The sequence below is a fragment of the Notolepis coatsorum genome (genome assembly GCF_963971535.1).
Source record: "Notolepis coatsorum genome assembly, chromosome: 2".
Lineage (NCBI taxonomy): Eukaryota > Metazoa > Chordata > Actinopteri > Aulopiformes > Paralepididae > Notolepis > Notolepis coatsorum.
The window spans coordinates 55,475,343-55,495,377 of record NC_140166.1 but is presented as its reverse complement, the minus strand read 5'-3'; the positions used below and the strand labels follow the sequence as shown (position 1 = coordinate 55,495,377).

General features: G+C 43.2%; 1 protein-coding gene across 1 annotated transcript in view; it reads right to left on the bottom strand.

Moving 5' to 3' along the window:
• Positions 1-1,274: 1,274 nt before the first annotated feature.
• Positions 1,275-20,035, bottom strand: part of nedd4a (NEDD4 E3 ubiquitin protein ligase a) — a 179,660-nt gene continuing 160,899 nt past the window's right edge. The window contains exons 23-29 of the mRNA XM_084307345.1: positions 19,342-19,415; positions 16,339-16,399; positions 14,396-14,455; positions 14,145-14,252; positions 6,717-6,813; positions 2,723-2,795; positions 1,275-1,495 (exon numbers count right to left, since the gene is read on the bottom strand). Of these exons, the coding sequence (XP_084163471.1) occupies positions 1,393-1,495; positions 2,723-2,795; positions 6,717-6,813; positions 14,145-14,252; positions 14,396-14,455; positions 16,339-16,399; positions 19,342-19,415 (576 nt within the window). The 3' untranslated portion in view covers positions 1,275-1,392. The remainder of the gene's footprint in view (positions 1,496-2,722; positions 2,796-6,716; positions 6,814-14,144; positions 14,253-14,395; positions 14,456-16,338; positions 16,400-19,341; positions 19,416-20,035) is intronic.

Here is a 20,035-nt window from a genome sequence, read left to right as displayed (position 1 = left end):
GTCAGGCCTGTGTTGTTATGTCAGGCCCGTGTTGTTATGTCAGGCCTGTGTTGTGTTGTCAGGCCCGTGTTGTTATGTCAGGCCCGTGTTGTTATGTCAGGCCCGTGTCGTCAGGCCCGTGTTGTTATGTCAGGCCCGTGTTGTCAGGCCCGTGTTGTTATGTCAGGCCTGTGTTGTGTTGTCAGGCCCGTGTTGTTATGTCAGGCCCGTGTTGTTATGTCAGGCCCGTGTCGTCAGGCCCGTGTTGTTATGTCAGGCCTGTGTCGTCAGGCCCGTGTTGTTATGTCAGGCCCGTGTTGTTATGTCAGGCCTGTGTTGTTATGTCAGGCCCGTGTTGTTATGTCAGGCCCGTGTCGTCAGGCCCGTGTTGTTATGTCAGGCCCGTGTTGTCAGGCCCGTGTTGTCAGGTCAGGCCCGTGTTGTCAGGCCCGTGTTGTCAGGCCCGTGTTGTCAGGCCTGTGTTGTTATGTCAGGCCTGTGTTGTGTTGTCAGGCCCGTGTTGTTATGTCAGGCCTGTGTTGTTATGTCAGGCCTGTGTTGTGTTGTCAGGCCTGTGTTGTGTTGTCAGGCCCGTGTTGTTATGTCAGGCCTGTGTTGTTATGTCAGGCCTGTGTTGTTATGTCAGGCCTGTGTTGTGTTGTCAGGCCCGTGTTGTCAGGCCCGTGTTGTCAGGCCCGTGTTGTCAGGCCCGTGTTGTTATGTCAGGCCTGTGTTGTTATGTCAGGCCTGTGTTGTGTTGTCAGGCCCGTGTTGTTATGTCAGGCCCGTATTGTTATGTCAGGCCCGTGTCGTCAGGCCCGTGTTGTTATGTCAGACCCGTGTTGTCAGGCCCGTGTTGTCAGGTCAGGCCCGTGTTGTCAGGCCCGTGTTGTCAGGCCCGTGTTGTCAGGCCCGTGTTGTCAGGCCCGTGTTGTCAGGCCCGTGTTGTCAGGCCCGTGTTGTTATGTCAGGCCTGTGTTGTTATGTCAGGCCTGTGTTGTTATGTCAGGCCTGTGTTGTTATGTCAGGCCTGTGTTGTTATGTCAGGCCTGTGTTGTGTTGTCAGGCCCGTGTTGTTATGTCAGGCCTGTGTTGTTATGTCAGGCCTGTGTTGTTATGTCAGGCCTGTGTTGTGTTGTCAGGCCTGTGTTGTTATGTCAGGCCCGTGTTGTTATGTCAGGCCTGTGTTGTTATGTCAGGCCTGTGTTGTTATGTCAGGCCTGTGTTGTTATGTCAGGCCTGTGTTGTTATGTCAGGCCCGTGTTGTTATGTCAGGCCCGTGTTGTCAGGCCCGTGTTGTCAGGTCAGGCCCGGGTCATCACATCTGGTTAAAGAGCTGTTCCTTCAGCGTGCCGCCCGCCCTCAGCTTAAAGGGAATCACGGCAGTTTCAGTCGGGCAACGCGGCCAGACGACTAATCCACGCCGTCGAAGCCCTGCGCGTTCTCTATGGCGACGTGGAGCCGCTCCCTGAGCTCCTCGAAGGACTCGTAGGGCGGGAGGTCCAGGCGGTTGAAGCTGTAGAGACGAGAAGACAGTTCCAGCAGTTTATCATATAATACTTCTATATACCTACTTATACACCTGCATATAATACTTCTATATACCTACTTATACACCTGTATATAATCCTTCTATATACCTACTGATACACCTGCATATAATACTTCTATATACCTACTTATACACCTGTATATAATACTTCTATATACCTACTTATACACCTGTATATAATCCTTCTATATACCTACTGATACACCTGCATATAATACTTCTATATACCTACTTATACACCTGCATATAACCCTTCTATATATCTACTTATACACCTGTATATAATCCTTCTATATACCTACTGATACACCTGTATATAATACTTCTATATACCTACTGATACACCTGTATATAATACTTCTATATACCTACTGATACACCTGTATATAATCCTTCTATATACCTACAGATACACCTGTATATAATCCTTCTATATACATACTGATACACCTGTATATAATCCTTCTATATACCTACTGATACACCTGTATATAATGAGCTCTAGATAGGACTCTCTGAAGGACTCACCAGGTGTGGGCTCTAGGTAGGACTCTCTGAAGGACTCACCAGGTGTGCGCTCTAGGTAGGACTCTCTGAAGGACTCACCAGGTGTGAGCTCTAGATAGGACTCTCTGAAGGACTCACCAGGTGTGGGCTCTAGATAGGACTCTCTGAAGGACTCACCAGGTGTGAGCTCTAGGTAGGACTCTCTGAAGGACTCACCAGGTGTGAGCTCTAGATAGGACTCTCTGAAGGACTCACCAGGTGTGGGCTCTAGATAGGACTCTCTGAAGGACTCACCGGGTGTGAGCTCTAGATAGGACTCTCTGAAGGACTCACCAGGTGTGGGCTCTAGATAGGACTCTCTGAAGGACTCACCGGGTGTGGGCTCTAGATAGGACTCTCTGAAGGACTCACCAGGTGTGAGCTCTAGATAGGACTCTCTGAAGGACTCACCAGGTGTGGGCTCTAGATAGGACTCTCTGAAGGACTCACCAGGTGTGCGCTCTAGATAGGACTCTCTGAAGGACTCACCAGGTGTGGGCTCTAGATAGGACTCTCTGAAGGACTCACCAGGTGTGGGCTCTAGATAGGACTCTCTGAAGGACTCACCAGGTGTGGGCTCTAGATAGGACTCTCTGAAGGACTCACCAGGTGTGCGCTCTAGATAGGACTCTCTGAAGGACTCACCAGGTGTGCGCTCGCGGGAGCTTGTCACGCGTTCCCCAGTTCTCGATGGTGAACAGCTGCGGGCCGTTGGAGCCTGGAAGGGGTTAATCAAGAATCAGAATCAGAAAGGTTTTTATTTGCCAAGTAGTTTTCACAGACAAGGAATTAGCTTTGGTCGTTTTCAGTGCGACATTAGCGGACAGACATTAACACTTGGCTGCCAGCGGCTTTAGCCATCTTTGTAGTCAGTGTGCCACCGCTGTAAAGTATAGGGATTTTCACTGTGCGTTGCGGTGTTTGCAGGGATATATCTATATTATAGCTATGGAGACAATACTATGGCTCATTTGCAGTGATGGGCAGTAGCTAGCTACAAGTAGCGACGCTACATAGCTTAACTACATTTTTCAGTAGCGTGATGGTAGCGTCGCTACTTTTGAATCAAGTAGTGATCTCTGTAGCGCAGCTAGTTTTCTAATCAAGTAGTGCCGTAGCGTCAGCAAAACGCTACACGCTACATATCCGGAGAAACAGACACAAAAAAAAAAGAGTGTCTTCGGTCCTGAGAGTGTCGTGTTCTTCTGTCCTGCAGCTGGATGCTATTGGAGAAAACCCACTATGATTGGTTGGTTGGTTTACATATGAGTATGACGACTCACGATTAGGCCAAAACATTCTGGGTAGGCCAATCAGAGGCAGGATAGGGCGGGACATGCCACTCCAGCTCGGCAAACCAGGAAGTAAAAAAAATCTAAACACAGAGTAGACCATGAATGAATGAACGAACCGTTAGTCCGCGCGAAATAGCAGAAGGATTCGATGTTTCCAGGGCTGATGGCATTGATGAAGATGATGTCAATAACAACAACATATGTGTTTATTGTGTCCGCCAAAAACGAAGCTTCTCTCAACATCCCACACGTCCAGCACTAACTTGAGAACACATATATTCAGGTAAGCTGATGAAAAGCTTTCCCAAACAGCACACAAGTCAGTGCACTTTTTGTCAACAGATTTAACTAACATGTTTCACTGTAGGCAGAAAATGAACAATATTATGGGGGTGGAGAAAAGAAAAAACAAACTACCATAAATAGTACATACACTAAGAGGGAAAATATCACCTAGAGCAGTGGTTCTCAACCTGTGGGTCAGGACCCACAGGGGGGGTCCCCACATGATTTTGGGGCCATGGAATGTTTTGTGAGTTACATATTTAAATACATTTGGTCATTTAGCTGACGCTTTCATTCAAAGCAACTTACAAATTGTGTACAACAAGTCAGCAGGAGTGAGTGGTACATCTAGCAGCCAAGGATAAGTAGTATTGTTTGTCTAGCAGTGTCGAGCTTGAGTGTTATACTCTTGAGTACATACTGTACTGTAGTAGTATAGACATATTAGCATAGTTGGTGGTAGTATAGACATGGTAGCATAATAGTAAAATGCAGTAAGACAGTTATTATTAGTTAAAATTCAGATATTGAAGAAGTGTGTTTTTGGTTGATAAAGTGGGCAGGTTTCAGCTAGGAGAGGGTATCAGGCAGCCAGAAGATGCAGAGTTTAGGGATAAATAATACATAAAGATAGAATAGAAAAGAAAAAGACCATTACTGCATCAAAAGTAATCAACAAACTATACTATAAAAACTGATCAAACCAAATGGTCTCTTTCTTTTCTTTTGTAGAGGCTGCACCCAGCTAAACTTGCCTTCCTGGATTTTGTACATAATACAAGTTCATGTTAAAAGGATGACACAAAAAGCCAGACCGAGGGCTTGTTTCAGTTTTATAATAAACAATCAAACTGAGCATTTATTTTGCCTGTCTATTTGTTTGATGGAAACTTGATCATGAAGTAAAAAAAAAAAAAAAAAAAGTAGTGCCGATGTAGCTAGCTATTTTTGCCATATTCTTGTAGTGTAGCTTGCTACATTTATCTGGGGATAGCTTCCATTGTAGTTGAGCTATATTTAATCGAGAGTAACTTGTAGTGTAGCTTGCTACATTTTCCAAGTAGCTTGCCCATCACTGCTCATTTGACATTAAAGGTCCCATGCATTATAAATGGCCTTTTCCAGTGTTTAGCATTGTTTCCTAGCAATGCGGAATTATATCAATGTGGTCTGTGTCGTTCCAGTATTGATCTCAATCGGGTCCCTGACACGAAGTGGCACAGGATATGCCTCAAGTGTGCTGAACGCGTTTTGAAGTGGTCAGATGAAGCAATTTACTTGGCTCGGTCTAAATTCTCCGCCCTGGACCATATACGATGTAACACAGATTGTGAAATAAGGTTTCAAAGGGTGGGCGAAACTGCCACCTAGCAGGATGCGGCCGGTATTGCACTTTTGGGATTTCAGAATGATTTCCTATGGTAACACAGAGGTCCGTGAACCGAATGAATAAAAAAATCGAATAAAAGAAAAAACTACCAAAACCAGAGAAATCTCGGGTCTGGCAGCCAATGTGTTAACAGACAGATAATACAATAAAGAGGCGGAGTAAGATAAAATGAAATATGAACTAAGTTAAGCACAATAGAATATAATATAATTATGAAATAAAATATAGGCAGGGTGGCTGGGTGGCGTAGCGGAGATTGCGCTCGTCACCAATGCAAGAGACTCCGGTATCGAATCCCATTCTCAGCATTGCCTTCGGCTTGGGCCGGCCGTCGTACTGGCTCATTTGGCAGAGTCAGCGGGTGGAAGTCGGTGGGTGGGGATTGGACGTTGTGGACAGCGACCCCTACAGGTCGGTTGGGGGATGCCTGCACAGCAGAGACAGGAAGTAGCGGGGGCAGCGTGAGCCTCCCACACGTTACTCCTCACCACTGAGAGTCCGCGCTGTCTGGTGAAAAGATGTGACAGGCTGCCTCCTCGTGTACCGGAGGGGACACGTGATGCAAGGCTTCTATCCTCCCTACAACCGACCAGTGGGAGGCATAGTCTAGCAACGTTCAAGACAGGGGAGCGGAGAATTGGCAATACGAAATTGGGATGGGAGAAAAAAATTGAAAAATAAGGAGAAAAAATTTATTAAAAAAAAAAAATATATATATATAGGCCAGAGCTGTACAACTGTAAATAAAGAGGTAGAATAAAATTAAATGGGATATAAACTAAATTAAATATAGCACAATAGAATATAGTACAATTATAAGTAAAATTTAAATATACTAAACTAAGTATATACACTAATTAGAATGAAATAACGATACAGTGGGATGGGATAATTAGCAAGGCTGTGCAATTGGGCAGTTATGTGCAAAGAGTATGAATCAGCGAACTTTGAACAGGTATGGGGGGGGGGGGGGGGCAGTGGGGGGGGGGGGGGCAGTGAGGGTCCCGAGCCTTGTTGGTGAGGCTCACTGCAGAGGGGAAGACACTGTTCTTGTGGCGTGAGGTTGAGACGTGACAATAGTCCTCAAGATGAGTATATAGTTTGATTTTATTTTATTTTATTGATGGATTAAAAAACACACAACAAGGATCCAAAGGATAACATGAGAAAGAGTAAAACCCTTATTTCCGTCATGGTCCCAGGGCTGTTAGGCCACAACAAAAACACGACAATAACACAACACTCATACATTTAAAACATTATAAGACTAACCTATCGCTAAAATTGTATACCCCACAATAGCTAAAAACTGATTGGAAACCCATTCAAACTATAGGGGGCTATTCTTCTATTCTGTCCATGAGCCACTTCCTGACGCTTCTCTTGAAGCTGTGGAGGCTCAAGCTCTGCTTGATGGGGAGAGGCAGCTTGTGAAGTGACAATAGTCCTCAAGATGAGTATATAGTGATGTGACAATAGTCCTCAAGATGAGTATATAGCGAAGTGACAATAGTCCTCAAGATGAGTATATAGCGAAGTGACAATAGTCCTTAACCTCTTAGGCCCGAGCCCAATTTTCTGAAAATCCGTCTTTAGGGTGAGTATATAGTGAAGTGATAATAGTCTTTAGGGTCAGGGGTCAGGGGCTAGGAGGTAAGGAGGGTCTCACCGTAAAGCTCAGCGAAGCCGTTCATTGGCACCCGGGACGTCCCCGTCACAAACTGCAGGAGACGGATCCTCTTCTCTGCGTCCATCAGCAGCACCGTCTGAAACCAAGCTCTAAAGGGTTAATAACCCTAACCCCAGCTCTAAAGGGTTAACCCTAACCCCAGCTCTAAAGGGTTAATAACCCTAACCCCAGCTCTAAAGGGTTAATAACCCTTGTAACAAGGTTGATAATAATAAACAAACCTGTTCAGCTATAAAGAATGAGAGTACTGGAACAGTGTTAAATTCAAAGTGTTGTATTAACCAAAAAGAAGATCAAAATAAATGGGGCACCCCATAGCAACGTATGGTACAACAAAAATCATCTCAAACCAATAAGAACGGTCCCGTCAGCTTTACAGTCCATTAGCCCCAACATAAATGTTTACCATGTCTAATGTACCGTATGTTACCATGTCTAATGTAACCATGTTAATGTTACCATGTCTAATGCAACCATGTTATAATGTTACCATGTCTAATGTAACCATGTTAATGTTACCATGTCTAATGCAACCATGTTATAATGTTACCATGTCTAATGCAACCATGTTATAATGTTACCATGTCTAATGTAACCATGTTAATGTTACCATGTCTAATGCAACCATGTTATAATGTTACCATGTCTAATGTAACCATGTTAATGTTACCATGTCTAATGCAACCATGTTATAATGTTACCATGTCTAATGTAACCATGTTAATGTTACCATGTCTAATGCAAAAAAGGGAGGTAGGGACCGCACTCTGAATATCGTTGGTTTTTATTTTCAAAGGACACAAAACGTTTTCGGCCATCCGGCCTTCATCAGTGACACACTGATGAAGGCCGGATGGCCGAAAACGTTTTGTGTCCTTTGAAAATAAAAACCAACGATATTCAGAGTGCGGTCCCTACCTCCCTTTTTTGCATAATTAATATTGGACTACGCACCTGTCTGAGCGCAGTGGTTACCCTTTTCTACCACCATGTCTAATGCAACCATGTTATAATGTTACCATGTCTAATGTAACCATGTTAATGTTACCATGTCTAATGCAACCATGTTATAATGTTACCATGTCTAATGTAACCATGTTAATGTTACCATGTCTAATGCAACCATGTTATAATGTTACCATGTCTAATGTAACCATGTTAATGTTACCATGTCTAATGTAACCATGTTAATGTTACCATGTCTAATGCAACCATGTTATAATGTTACCATGTCTAATGTAACCATGTTATAATGTTACCATGTCTAATGCAACCATGTTATAATGTTACCATGTCTAATGTAACCATGTTAATGTTACCATGTCTAATGCAACCATGTTATAATGTTACCATGTCTAATGTAACCATGTTATAATGTTAACATGTCTAATGTAACCATGTTAATGTTACCATGTCTAATGCAACCATGTTATAATGTTACCATGTCTAATGTAACCATGTTAATGTTACCATGTCTAATGCAACCATGTTATAATGTTCAGGCCTACCCGACCATGCAGCCTGCATGGTAGAGCTAGTATTGTCCAGCAACACTCAAACCTTTGAGTGTCCAAAAGGTGATAAGTCCTGGGTTGATCCACATCTTAGAAAAAGGAAAGGCAAAAGTAGTAATCCACTGGGAAGCACCACTGCAGCTGACCTGTCCTTGGTTACTGAAGAATCTTTTAGGAGGCCTGGCAAAATCCCTCCTTCCTCTCACAATAGCAGTAGCAAACAAAACTCCATGAGGCCATGATTCCAATCCAAGATGGCCCCCCTGATGGTTGGGACCGCCCCTAACCACACCCATACCTGGAATCTTAAAGGTCAAGTGACCCAAATATGCTGACATTGGCACATCCTAACATATTGGGCCCACACTTCACTTATCAACACATTGACATCTTCTTCATAAAGTAACGCATGTTACACATCCCCCCCACCAAGCGTAGTACCACCGCCATAAAACATCTTCATGTTCTCAACATGCAAGGTTTCATGGGTGGTGGGACTGCTATCCATGGCTACTCTGTAGTTCACTGACCCTAAATGTCTGAGAACTGTGGCTGGCCCTCTCCACTTTGGAGCAAGTTTTGCCATAAACATGACCTTGGCATCAGACTGTGGGTGCAGCTTAACCCATACCTTCTCTCCTACTTGGTATGTGACAGGAGACCTCCTTCTATTGTAGCTTCGAGCTTGATGCTCCTGGGCCTGAGCCACATTTTGCTGAACTTGTTGCAGGATTTGCTGTTGCCTTTCTAACATGGAGTAGGCCTTTTGGTCCGGCTTGGGAGGCTGATATAGAAGTCGCTCCAGAGGTCCTTTCAATTTTCTTCCCAGCGCAATCTAATTTATTAACCTTAACCCCAGCTCTAAAGGGTTAATAACCCTAACCTCAGCTCTAAAGGGTTAATAACCCTAACCCCAGCTCTAAAGGGTTAATAACCCTAACCTCAGCTCTAAAGGGTTAATAACCCTAACCCCAGCTCTAAAGGGTTAATAACCCTAACCTCAGCTCTAAAGGGTTAATAACCCTAACCCCAGCTCTAAAGGGTTAATAACCCTAACCTCAGCTCTAAAGGGTTAATAACCCTAACCCCAGCTCTAAAGGGTTAATAACCCTAACCTCAGCTCTAAAGGGTTAATAACCCTAACCCCAGCTCTAAAGGGTTAATAACCCTAACCCCAGCTCTAAAGGGTTAATAACCCTAACCTCAGCTCTAAAGGGTTAATAACCCTAACCCCAGCTCTAAAGGGTTAATAACCCTAACCTCAGCTCTAAAGGGTTAATAACCCTAACCCCAGCTCTAAAGGGTTAATAACCCTAACCTCAGCTCTAAAGGGTTAATAACCCTAACCCCAGCTCTAAAGGGTTAATAACCCTAACCCCAGCTCTAAAGGGTTAATAACCCTAACCTCAGCTCTAAAGGGTTAATAACCCTAACCCCAGCTCTAAAGGGTTAATAACCCTAACCTCAGCTCTAAAGGGTTAATAACCCTAACCCCAGCTCTAAAGGGTTAATAACCCTAACCTCAGCTCTAAAGGGTTAATAACCCTAACCCCAGCTCTAAAGGGTTAATAACCCTAACCTCAGCTCTAAAGGGTTAATAACCCTAACCTCAGCTCTAAAGGGTTAATAACCCTAACCCCAGCTCTAAAGGGTTAATAACCCTAACCTCAGCTCTAAAGGGTTAATAACCCTAACCCCAGCTCTAAAGGGTTAATAACCCTAACCTCAGCTCTAAAGGGTTAATAACCCTAACCCCAGCTCTAAAGGGTTAATAACCCTAACCTCAGCTCTAAAGGGTTAATAACCCTAACCTCAGCTCTAAAGGGTTAATAACCCTAACCCCAGCTCTAAAGGGTTAATAACCCTAACCTCAGCTCTAAAGGGTTAATAACCCTAACCCCAGCTCTAAAGGGTTAATAACCCTAACCTCAGCTCTAAAGGGTTAATAACCCTAACCCCAGCTCTAAAGGGTTAATAACCCTAACCTCAGCTCTAAAGGGTTAATAACCCTAACCTCAGCTCTAAAGGGTTAATAACCCTAACCTCAGCTCTAAAGGGTTAATAACCCTAACCTCAGCTCTAAAGGGTTAATAACCCTAACCTCAGCTCTAAAGGGTTAATAACCCTAACCCCAGCTCTAAATGGTTAATAACCCTAACCTCAGCTCTAAAGGGTTAATAACCCTAACCCCAGCTCTAAAGGGTTAATAACCCTAACCTCAGCTCTAAAGGGTTAATAACCCTAACCCCAGCTCTAAAGGGTTAATAACCCTAACCTCAGCTCTAAAGGGTTAATAACCCTAACCCCAGCTCTAAGGGTTAATAACCCTAACCCCAGCTCTAAAGGGTTAATAACCCTAACCTCAGCTCTAAAGGGTTAATAACCCTAACCTCAGCTCTAAAGGGTTAATAACCCTAACCTCAGCTCTAAAGGGTTAATAACCCTAACCCCAGCTCTAAAGGGTTAATAACCCTAACCCCAGCTCTAAAGGGTTAATAACCCTAACCTCAGCTCTAAAGGGTTAATAACCCTAACCCCAGCTCTAAAGGGTTAATAACCCTAACCTCAGCTCTAAAGGGTTAATAACCCTAACCTCAGCTCTAAAGGGTTAATAACCCTAACCCCAGCTCTAAAGGGTTAATAACCCTAACCTCAGCTCTAAAGGGTTAATAACCCTAACCCCAGCTCTAAAGGGTTAATAACCCTAACCTCAGCTCTAAAGGGTTAATAACCCTAACCCCAGCTCTAAAGGGTTAATAACCCTAACCCCAGCTCTAAAGGGTTAATAACCCTAACCTCAGCTCTAAAGGGTTAATAACCCTAACCTCAGCTCTAACGGGTTAATAACCCTAACCTCAGCTCTAAAGGGTTAATAACCCTAACCTCAGCTCTAAAGGGTTAATAACCCTAACCCCAGCTCTAAAGGGTTAATAACCCTAACCTCAGCTCTAAAGGGTTAATAACCCTAACCTCAGCTCTAAAGGGTTAATAACCCTAACCTCAGCTCTAAAGGGTTAATAACCCTAACCCCAGCTCTAAATGGTTAATAACCCTAACCCCAGCTCTAAAGGGTTAATAACCCTAACCTCAGCTCTAAAGGGTTAATAACCCTAACCTCAGCTCTAAAGGGTTAATAACCCTAACCCCAGCTCTAAAGGGTTAATAACCCTAACCTCAGCTCTAAAGGGTTAATAACCCTAACCTCAGCTCTAAAGGGTTAATAACCCTAACCCCAGCTCTAAATGGTTAATAACCCTAACCCCAGCTCTAAAGGGTTAATAACCCTAACCTCAGCTCTAAAGGGTTAATAACCCTAACCCCAGCTCTAAAGGGTTAATAACCCTAACCCCAGCTCTAAAGGGTTAATAACCCTAACCTCAGCTCTAAAGGGTTAATAACCCTAACCTCAGCTCTAAAGGGTTAATAACCCTAACCCCAGCTCTAAAGGGTTAATAACCCTAACCTCAGCTCTAAAGGGTTAATAACCCTAACCTCAGCTCTAAAGGGTTAATAACCCTAACCCCAACTCTAAAGGGTTAATAACCCTAACCCCAGCTCTAAAGGGTTAATAACCCTAACCCCAGCTCTAAAGGGTTAATAACCCTAACCCCAGCTCTAAAGGGTTAATAACCCTAACCTCAGCTCTAAAGGGTTAATAACCCTAACCCCAGCTCTAAAGGGTTAATAACCCTAACCTCAGCTCTAAAGGGTTAATAACCCTAACCCCAGCTCTAAAGGGTTAATAACCCTAACCTCAGCTCTAAAGGGTTAATAACCCTAACCCCAGCTCTAAAGGGTTAATAACCCTAAACTCAGCTCTAAAGGGTTAATAACCCTAACCTCAGCTCTAAAGGGTTAATAACCCTAACCTCAGCTCTAAAGGGTTAATAACCCTAACCCCAGCTCTAAAGGGTTAATAACCCTAACCTCAGCTCTAAAGGGTTAATAACCCTAACCCCAGCTCTAAAGGGTTAATAACCCTAACCCCATCTCTAAATGGTTAATAACCCTAACCTCAGCTCTAAAGGGTTAATAACCCTAACCTCAGCTCTAAAGGGTTAATAACCCTAACCCCAGCTCTAAAGGGTTAATAACCCTAACCTCAGCTCTAAAGGGTTAATAACCCTAACCCCAGCTCTAAAGGGTTAATAACCCTAACCTCAGCTCTAAAGGGTTAATAACCCTAACCCCAGCTCTAAAGGGTTAATAACCCTAACCTCAGCTCTAAAGGGTTAATAACCCTAACCTCAGCTCTAAAGGGTTAATAACCCTAACCCCAGCTCTAAAGGGTTAATAACCCTAACCTCAGCTCTAAAGGGTTAATAACCCTAACCCCAGCTCTAAAGGGTTAATAACCCTAACCCCAGTCAGCAGGGAGGGTACAACTGATACATATATTTACATGAGTACAACCAGTCAGCAGGGAGGGTACAACTGATACATATATTTACATGAGTACAACCAGTCAGCAGGGAGGGTACAACTGATACATATATTTACATGAGTACAACCAGTCAGCAGGGAGGGTACAACTGATACATATATTTACATGAGTACAACTAGGGCTGGGCGATATGACGATATTATATAAATATCGGGTACAGTTCATTAACGATACACTTTTTTAACCTATCGTGGATATCGTGATGTTTTGCCCAAGAGGATTGTGTTGCGTCAATATGGTCCACACCCGTTAAAACTTTTGAACAACGCTGCCCCCACACACACTACTGCATCAAAGTTACTACTTATTATTAACAAAGGCATTCGTTTTGTGGCATTAACGTTATATAGTTACACGTTCAATAACATTAGCGTATTTACCCAAACATAGCAACGTCCGATGACAACATAGATAGCAAGCGTTACTGTTCATATCTCAGCCCGTGCCGAGTTGTGCATGCCCATTCTGCGGTCTGTTAATAAAGTTTTCAATCAGACAGATGTATGGAAAGGCTTTTATTATAACATTCGTTGCAATAAAATCATTATGGCTCGTTTAGTCATGCTGCGGTGCGCTGGTAATCACTCGTCGGCCGCGGGGAGCTCAGCTGTTGTTGTCGTTGAGCTGAGCTCAGCTCTCGTCAAAATCAATGGCGGAAGTGAAAAACGCATAGCACTTGCCGATTGGTGCTAAGAACAGCAGGGCGGGTGTAAGCGGTGTGACGTAATTGGCAGACTCGACTGTCAATCAAAATTATTCTGTTGCCGGCTGAATGATCGAATGAATGAAAACGTTATTAACGATTGCAGAATGGGTACAATACAGTACAGCTCAATACAACAACAGTGGACTGGGGGATGAAGACCAGAAAAAGACTTTCGGCATTTTTACACAAGGGTCCTCCATTTTCAATTCATCAAAACATTTAGAGACATACAAATATACAGTAGTTTCATAAAAATGCTAAAATGCTATTGATTGATTGATTGATTGATTGATTTAAAACTTTATTAACATATTGCAGAATGGGTACAGTACAGCTCAATACATACAATTGTTAAGGGGATGCAGACCAGAGAAAGTCTTTCGTCTTGTTTACATCAGGGTCCCCCATTTTCAATTAATCATATTTCATATCTAAATCATATAATATCTCATTGCTAAATATATGCAATATATAATCTAATAATCCAATAATCTAAATCTAATATATAATATAAAAATGCTAAATGCATGGGTATTTTATTTAGTCTTTAATGTTAGCTTGCAAACTCAAATACTGTCTTGGTAAGCCTAATAATGAATTGTTTGGGGAAAAAAAGAAAAACATCGTGATGTGTATCGTGTATCGCCGAAAGGTCAGAAAATATCGTGATATCATATTTAGGCCAGCCCTAAGTACAACCAGTCAGCAGGGAGGGTACAGGTACATCACTGGGTACAACTGACCTTCCAGAACCACAGGATGACCGGGTGCTCTGCGCTGTAGGTGTTCTTGTACTTGGTGTTGATCTTCCAGTCCTTCACATCCACGTCCCCCAGGCCACACATGAGCAGCTGCAGGGCAAACAGACCATAATAATCACTACATTCACATGAGCAGCTGCAGGGCAAACAGACCATAATAATCACTACATTCACTGCTGGGGAACCAGATTCAGTTAGAAACCAAGGTCAAAGGTCAAATGAAGAAATCAGACCTCCAGCTCGTTCTCGTCGAAGATCTTGATGAGGTCCTGAGGTATCAGCTCATAGAAGCCCTGAGACGGAAGAAACAAATTATAAAAATAAAAAAAATAGAAGAAAAAAGACTTATTACAACTAGGGATGTCCGATGAATGAATGAATGAATGAAAACTTTATTAACAGATTGCAGAATGGGTACAGTACAGTACAGCTCAATACATACAATTGTTAAGGGGATGCAGACCAGAGAAAGACTTTCGTCTTGTTTACATCAGGGTCCCCCATTTTCAATTCATCGTAACATATATGACATACATGACATACAGATAGACAGTACTGCTACATCTATACATTTATGACATACCAGATTTGCAATTACAGTACTGTTTGTGATACAAAAAGAGTCCAGAAAGAAAAGAGTATATACATTAGGTGTAGAAACTGTACATTGGATTGGGTAGGTGGGGGTGGGGGGGGACTGTACATTGGAGGTGGTTGGGTAGGAGTGGGGGGGGGGGGGGGGGGGGGGTTGGGTAGGAGTGGGGGGGGGGGGGGGGTTGGGTAGGAGGGGTGGGTGGGGACACTGTACAACTGTACAAACAACACTGTACATTGGATTATTGACAAGACCATACTTGGTAATTTACTGTACATTGGAGGGGGTTGTGTTCGGACATTTACAGGGGCCAGTTTCGAGTTGCAGTCTCCCTTAGGTGTTTTTTGAGAGTGTTTTTGAAAGTGGGTAGTGATTCACATTCCTTTACAGCTTTGGGTAGGGCGTTCCACATTGATGTGGCATAATTGCGAAACGTGTTTAGTCCCTTGTTTGAGCCGAATCTGTGTTTAACATGATTTGTGGAGCTCCCTCTGGTGTTGTGATCGTGGTATTCACTGACCTTTGGGAAGTATTTTGTCATGTACATGGGTACCTTGGTCGTGTAGTGTATCTTGTAGACCAGGCCCATTGCAAGTTGCTGTACTCTGTCGTCTACTCTAACCCATCCTAGGTTGTCAAAGTGGGCAGGGGTGAGGTGGGTTCTAGGAGTAAGGTCAAGCAGTAGTCTGACCAGTTTGTTTTGAGATGTTTGTCATTTTGTTTTTAGCGCCTTTGAGGTGCTTTGGTACCATGAGGTGCAAGCATAGTCGTAGTACCCTTGAATGAGTGCTCCTGCTAGAGTCTTCAGGGTATTCTTGTTTACCAGTGAGGAGATCCGGTACAAGAATCGTGTTCGTTGGTTGACTTTTTTTATTACATTGGATGCCATTTTGTCACAGGAAAGATTTGCCTCTAGGATGGAACCCAGGTAGGTAATATCTTCTTTCCTTGTGACAATATTGTCACCCACTGTAACTGAGAAGCCGTCGGTCTTGCTGAGTTTGTTATTTGAACCGAAGAGAATGGACTCTGTTTTGCCCATGTGTAATGATAGTTTGTTATCAGCGAGCCATATGCAGATTTTGCCTAGTTCTGAGCTGAGGGTTTTTTCAACCTGTAACTTGTTCTTGTCAGAGACCAGCAGGGCTGAGTCGTCCGCAAACAGGAACAAGTTGCAGTCACAAGCTGACGACATGTCATTTGCATAAATTAGGAACAGATATCGGCCGATAATATCGGCCGATATCAGCATTAAAATGTGATATCGGAAGATATCGGTATTTTTACATTTCTATAACCTTTATTTACCCAGGCAAGCAAGTAAGAACAAATTCTGATTTTATTTATTGTCAAAAGTATGCATAATATTATGTTAATTCCACAACAAGAGATATGTAATGTTAATTACCTGAAATTATTCAGTTTTTGGGGGGGAAACCCTGCATATATCGGTATCGGTTGATATCGGTATCGGAAATTAAGAGTTGGACAATATCGGTATAGGTAAAAAAGCCAATATCGAGCATCCCTACTTACAACCAAATAAAATAATATAAATAATGAAAACAAACTATTATTTACCTCCCGGAACGCCGTCATCTGCTTCAGGATCCGGTTCACAAACCTCCACTGCATGACGAGGCTGCAGGGAAACAGACCATAATAATCACTACATCCACACGAGGCTGCAGGAAAACACCATCAATACAGGCTGCTAGACAGTAGGGGTGGACGGTATAAACGGTATAAACGGTATGAATTTGCTCTACGGTATGGATTTTGACTATACCGTGTAACCGGTAGAGCAGCTCTAAAATAGCAATGACGTCATGTAACCACAGCGCGACTATTTCAATCGCATTTGCCCCTAAAAATAGATAGAATTAGTCATAGATAATAGATATGTGCAAACTGGAAAAAGTTATTTAGGAGGCTTCGCGCAGTGGGCGTGTCAACACGCAATTGTCATTTCATAATAAACACATATCACCGCGGCGCACAGCAAGTTTCAATTTCAGTTCCTGGCATTTTTAACCAGTGGAGAAAGGTAAGAGATTTCCCTATCGTTTTTCTTATATGAATTATTCTACGTTAATAAAACATACCTGGTGATCAACTACAGTTTGCTGTAAACATTACGATATGTGTGTAGTGTTATGATAACGACGGCTGCAGCGGGAGGACGGCTGCAGCAGTGGATTTGCGAATAGCATGCAGTTGCAGAGCCGCAGAGCCAGGGGCTCTTTCAGGTCTGGTCACAGGCCCGTCAAACAGCGCCCCCCCACCCAACGGCTGAATTGCACAGTGCAATACTCCAATTCAGCCATTGGCAATTCAGCCGTTGGGTGGGGGGGCGCTGTTGAGCGGGCCTGTGACCAGACCTGAAAGCGCCCCTGGCTCTGCGGCTCTGCAGCTACATATGCTTCTAGCAAAATCCAGCATCCAGCCCCGCTATTTGCAATAGAGCAGCACGGAGTCTCGACTCGAGACTTATTTTATTTGGAATATAATGACTTTATACGCAAAAGTTGCCTAGTTTTAAGTTAAAATATTATAAATCTACATGCCTTGAGGATGTCATTCTTTATATAGCCTGCCTATCAGGCAAAAAATGATATTCTAACGGAAACACTGATACCGTGATATATACCGTTACCGTCTATGCTTCAAATTATACCGTGATATAAATTTTAGACCATACCGTCCACCCCTACTAGACAGTTCAGCTAAACACCATCATACAGGCTGTTAGACAGTTCAGCTAAACACCATCAATACAGGCTGTTAGACAGTTCAGCTAAACACCATCATACAGGCTGTTAGACAGTTCAGCTAAACACCATCATACAGGCTGTTAGACAGTTCAGCTAAACACCATCATACAGGCTGTTAGACAGTTCAGCTAAACACCATCATACAGGCTGTTAGACAGTTCAGCTAAACACCATCATACAGGCTGTTAGACAGTTCAGCTAAACACCATCATACAAGCCGTTACAGTTCAGCTAAACACCATCAATACAAGCTGTTAGACAGTTCAGCTAAACACCATCATACAGGCTGTTAGACAGTTCAGCTAAACACCATCATACAAGCTGCTAGACAGTTCAGCTAAACACCATCATACAAGCTGCTAGACAGTTCAGCTAAACACCATCATACAAGCTGCTAGACAGTTCAGCTAAACACCATCATACAAGCTGTTAGACAGTTCAGCTAAACACCATCATACAAGCTGCTAGACAGTTCAGCTAAACACCATCATACAAGCTGCTAGACAGTTCAGCTAAACACCATCATACAGGCTGTTAGACAGTTCAGCTAAACACCATCATACAAGCTGTTAGACAGTTCAGCTAAACACCATCATACAAGCTGTTAGACAGTTCAGCTAAACACCATCATACAAGCTGCTAGACAGTTCGCCTGTAGCTGTTCCGCAACCGTTCCTACTTCCGGGGTAGGCCTGATTGGCCGCGACGGCCACGTGACCAGGCGCGGCCACGCCCCGCGGCAGAGGCCGCTGTGTTGACGCTAGGCTGCTGTGTTTCCTGGTTGTCGCGCCGCGGTAGTCAGTTAGTTCTGTGTTCCGTGTTGCAATAAACGTTCAACGATGTCAACAAAACGGTATCTTATTACGGCTTTCCTCCCGACGACAAAGAGAAGAGAAGGTGGCTGAAGCCTGAAGTTGATACAGTAAGTTTGATCGCGGTCTCGTGACCAGAATACAAAACATTACCTGTTGTTATTGTTAAGTCGCTATCTTGTGATAGTAACATGGTCGTTCTTAATGTAGCCTACTGTATATATCCACATGTGTTTGTACATATAACTGCATATAATCCTTTTACATATCTGTAGATACTACGCTATCTATATCTGTACATATCCCTTACCTACTCTTACTAGTTACGCTGCTGGCCAGTATGACTACCATAGTGTCTTTATACCTGCTGCATCAATGTACATAATAATACTACAACTCTGTACATACATATGATCTGATTAGCATTATTACTCAGTAGTACTGATTTATATATATACACCATCATACAAGCTGTTACAGTTCAGCTAAACACCATCATACAGGCTGTTAGACAGTTCAGCTAAACACCATCATACAAGCTGCTAGACAGTTCAGCTAAACACCATCATACAAGCTGTTAGACAGTTCAGCTAAACACCATCATACAAGCTGCTAGACAGTTCAGCTAAACACCATCAATACAAGCTGCTAGACAGTTCAGCTAAACACCATCATACAAGCTGTTAGACAGTTCAGCTAAACACCATCATACAGGCTGTTAGACAGTTCAGCTAAACACCATCATACAAGCTGTTAGACAGTTCAGCTAAACACCATCATACAAGCTGCTAGACAGTTCAGCTAAACACCATCATACAAGCTGCTAGACAGTTCAGCTAAACACCATCATACAAGCTGTTAGACAGTTCAGCTAAACACCATCATACAAGCTGCTAGACAGTTCAGCTTCTATCATTTAGGTAAATCAAGGTGTTGTGTCTGACAGCTTAGCTTCTATCATTTCTATCATTTAGGTAAAAAAGTGCTTCCTGTCTTACTCGATGTATTCCCTCTTGTTGTCGTCCGTGACGACGACCTCCATCCCCCCCAGCATCAGTTCGTGCTGCTGCGTCTGGACAGGAAGGAAGAGCACCACAAGGAATAGTTTGGATCTTTGGACATTAAAGTCAGGGCTAAAATAAACATGTGTTCTGAGCTCATCCAGTTGCTCAGACCATGTCTCAGGATTGTGGGGGCGTGGTCAGATCACGCTTGATTGACAGCTCCCTTTCAGTTCAAGAAGTGCCATATTTATTTTTCAATTAAATCACTCAAACATTTAGCTATAAACCAGATCTATCAAATGGATCCTACTTGGTTAGAACGCTTGACTAATTGACTAACTAGCAAACTAGGTCACACCATCCAAATCTGGGTTTTTATTTAAAGGGGACATGCATTGCTATTCCTAGCACTATTTGGGCAACTTTACACAATTCCTGAGAGTCTATGGAACACCTCTGTAAGGTTTTATTCAAACAAATTCATTGTTTTATATTTCTAATCAAGTACTCAAAAGCCACATTTTTCTCACTTTGGATTTCAGGCTGTGTTGGCCTGGCTCCGCCCATAAGCACTTTGAGTGACAGTCATCCACACAGTCTGCGACTGGCAGACAGAGAGATAGAGAGAGACTGAGGGGGATACTAATTAATTTCGCCGCGGGGGGGACACAATCCCATGGGACAATGC